This window comes from Leishmania panamensis, assembly GCF_000755165.1.
Source record: "Leishmania panamensis strain MHOM/PA/94/PSC-1 chromosome 34 sequence".
Classification (NCBI taxonomy): Eukaryota; Euglenozoa; class Kinetoplastea; order Trypanosomatida; family Trypanosomatidae; genus Leishmania; species Leishmania panamensis.
In genome coordinates, this window is record NC_025881.1 from 604,037 (window position 1) to 607,320 (window position 3,284).

At 53.0% G+C, this 3,284-nt stretch overlaps 1 protein-coding gene across 1 annotated transcript; it reads right to left on the reverse strand.

The window, feature by feature from the left end:
• Positions 1–558: 558 nt before the first annotated feature.
• On the reverse strand, positions 559–1,905 carry CYP14 (cyclophilin 14, putative; the record flags this gene model as incomplete). The annotated part of the gene is made up of 1 exon (XM_010704281.1): positions 559–1,905. The coding sequence occupies one exon, from the start codon at positions 1,903–1,905 to the stop codon at positions 559–561; it is 1,347 nt and encodes a 448-aa protein (XP_010702583.1).
• Between the last annotated feature and the right edge of the window lie 1,379 nt (positions 1,906–3,284).

Here is a 3,284-nt window from a genome sequence, read left to right on the forward strand (position 1 = left end):
ACCACACACACACAATGGCGGTGGAACGCCTGGGAGGGGGGGGGCGAGGGATGCTGGGAAGTCAATCAACTCGTTGCCATCGTCATCTCTCCATTTTGCACCCAAACTCTCAACAGCAGAGGATACGATACGGTAGAAGAGCTGCTAAAGATGTCAGGCATGGAGGGAAGGGAGAGTAGAAGAGCAGCCGCAAAAGACTAAGGGAAGGAGGTGCGAAGCGCAGTACTCAATTCCCGTCACTACAACCCCAATCCTATTCCCCACCTCCTTCTGCAGCGTCCGCTTGGTTAAACACGTGTACACAGACACGGTGGAGCCATGAACGTGCATCTTGCATGGTAAATATTGCGCTACATTCCCCCCACCCACACCCACACCCACACCCACACCCCCACCCACACCCACACCCACACCCACACACCCACACCCACACCCACACCCACACCTGCGTTTCATTGTGCTTGCTAGCCTTAGCAGAGTTTCATTTCCTGCAGTCTCCGTTTCTCTTCCCATCTCTCTGTGCGTTTTGTGCCTTTCGCGCTTCCAGTGCGTTGAGTCCTAGAAAAACCACCATTTCTTCTTACGAACCTCCGCCAAGCTACGCTGCTGCTGCTGCTGCTGCTGTGTCACATGCTCCGCGGCACCGATCTCATCGGAGTGCTTGAGCACGTCCGCTGACAGGCGCGGGCCGAATTTTTCTTCATCGTACCCAACAGACACAGACTCGTACAGTTTCCACGGCATCGGCACGATGTGCGACTTGGCGAGCGTGCACAGCTCCCCGCAGCCCTCGATGACGTAGTGCCGTTTTGGCGCATTGCCGTGCTTCGAGCCTGCATTGTTCATTCTCTCAATCACGTTGTACCCACCAAGCACAATGGCGAACACCTGGGGCTTGTAATCGCCCGATGAGATGTGAATAGAAAAGTTCGGGCTCTCACGATTGGGTCCGTACGCGATGGCAGACAGCGCGCCGCGCCAGGCACCGTTGCTCAGGTGCTCTGTCGGCAGGTAGTGCGAGTTGAACCCGGGCACATCGTGCTCCATTTCCTGTCCGTCACCAAAGATTAAGCAGTGTCGCGGCACGATCGCCGCCAGGGGCATCCCACGGAAGGAGTTACCCTTGCCTCCGTTGCCCGTGCAACGACGATGAAAGTACTCGCAGTAGAGCGGGCAATCCTCGTTGAGCAGACCAATGACAATGCGCCCAATGTCGGTGCCGTTCTCTGTGATATCGAAATAGACAACACTGCCGATGCGCAGGTCAGCCGGCATGTTGTTCACGCCGCGCACTACTCGCTCACTGGACAGGGTGGTCTGGTAAAACACGTACAAGATGATGAAGAGAAGCAGGAGCACACCGATGCGGATAGCCGTCATGAAGAATGCATATTGCCGGGCATGCTCCTCACACCAGGCCATCATGACAAGCTCCAGGTCTGTCAGAATGCGCTGCGGCAGTGGAACTTCTTCGATAAGCGTGAGAGGAAGGCGCCGAATGCGGGTGATAGAGTTGCCTTTCTCATCCTTCACAATGATAGCTTCCTCATGAAACCCCTCATGACCCGTCTCCTCGCCATAGTCTTTCTGTACCACCGTCATCTCTGTGCCGGCCTCTGCAGTTGGCGACTTGCCAGTGTCTGCCCTATCTGCAGCGGCACTGTCGTCGCCGCTCCTCCCACCATTATTGCTAGAGATGTAGTCGCTGTTCTTCAGAATTTTGGAGCTCATGTTCTTGCTATCAAAGCGAAAAGCACTAAGGCGAAAGCTTGCTAAGAGAGGGGTTGTGGAGGTGCAGAAGGTGCGCGCCAAAGCTACGGATGCATATGGCAGCGACTGACAGACTCGAAGCCGCACTAGTGCCACCCCTGCACGACCACACACACCTACATTACCCCGCAGCATTGTGAGTCACCGAGTCCCGGTTAGCGTACAATGCTGCGGAGACACTAGAAGCAAAAAGTGTACGCTGAGTTGAAGGATAGCTCAGAGATGTGAGAGAGTGAGTTACTAGGGGGTGGGGAGGTGTGAAAGGTGCTAGCCCTCTGACAAACCCACGGACTCAATGAAACACGATGGGTTTAGGGAGGACTCGCTTAAGTGAAGAGCGATCCGAAGCTCTGTTGGCGCAGCAGTGGTACAATAGATGTTGGGGAGAGAATTGCATCACACACAAAAAGATGTGTGCACAACAGGACACTCACCTCGAAGAGATGGCACGAATGCCATCAACAACATGAGATAGGCGTCCACACATACAGCGAAAAGTTCCAAAGAAATGAGGCCCAGAGACACCTGGGAGTGAAGAAGGGAAGGAAGAGAGACACGGCGAGAAAGAGAGCCCGTTTGCGCTCCGGGAAGACATACCATCTGGGCCAGCACAGCCATGATTTCCACCTGAAGGGCAGAGGAGCGTTGCAAAATCCACACTCAGCTCCAATCCTATTCGCCGACTGGTGCAGAGAGAGAGAGAAAGAGAGGATGAGAAGAGAACTGGAACCGCCAGAAGATTCTTCATGCTCCATACTGTCCGTTCAACGCGTGGCCGCCACCTTTCCGTCGACAAATCACGCCAAGATAGGCACAAATGCGCGCGCAGACACGCACACACAGCTCTATGGGCGTACCACTTGAACGGACGATGCCTCTCATGTAACATGTTCCCCCATCGCATCTCTGTTGTGTGGACTTTAGAGTCTTTGTCGTAATGCTTTCAATTTTTTCCGTTGCGTTTCCTTGGCTCTCAAGTGCCATGCCCGCCCTTTCCTTTCGTAGGACTAACATTCACCAGACAAGTTCAGCACGCGTGCACACACACACATACGCGTATGCAGAGACAGAGAGAGTTATGCCAAACACCGTCAGTCTGGCAAAGAGGAGACCGACTAAGGAGCAAGCGTCAAAGCGAAATAAAGAACAACGAAGAAGAAGAGAGGGAAATCAAAAAGGCCATCGAGGGGGAAAGTGAGAAGATAAAACAGAAAGGGCAAATACGCACACCCACACACACCCACCCACCCACACACACACACACACACAATGTATTGGTGTGCGTTGGCTGTGGTTAGCGTGGATCGAGGTTAGTGTGGCATGAAAGGCAAAGTAAGGGAGGGAAAAGTCCATCTGTAGGGGTTAGGAAGAGGAGAGGAGAGAGAAACGAGAGAGGCTCAAGTACACTCTGTAGATAAAGTGGTCTGATGCACGAGAGACAAAACAATAGAGGAGGAAGAGAAACTAGAAAACGCACAGGAGTATATATATATATATATATATATATATATATA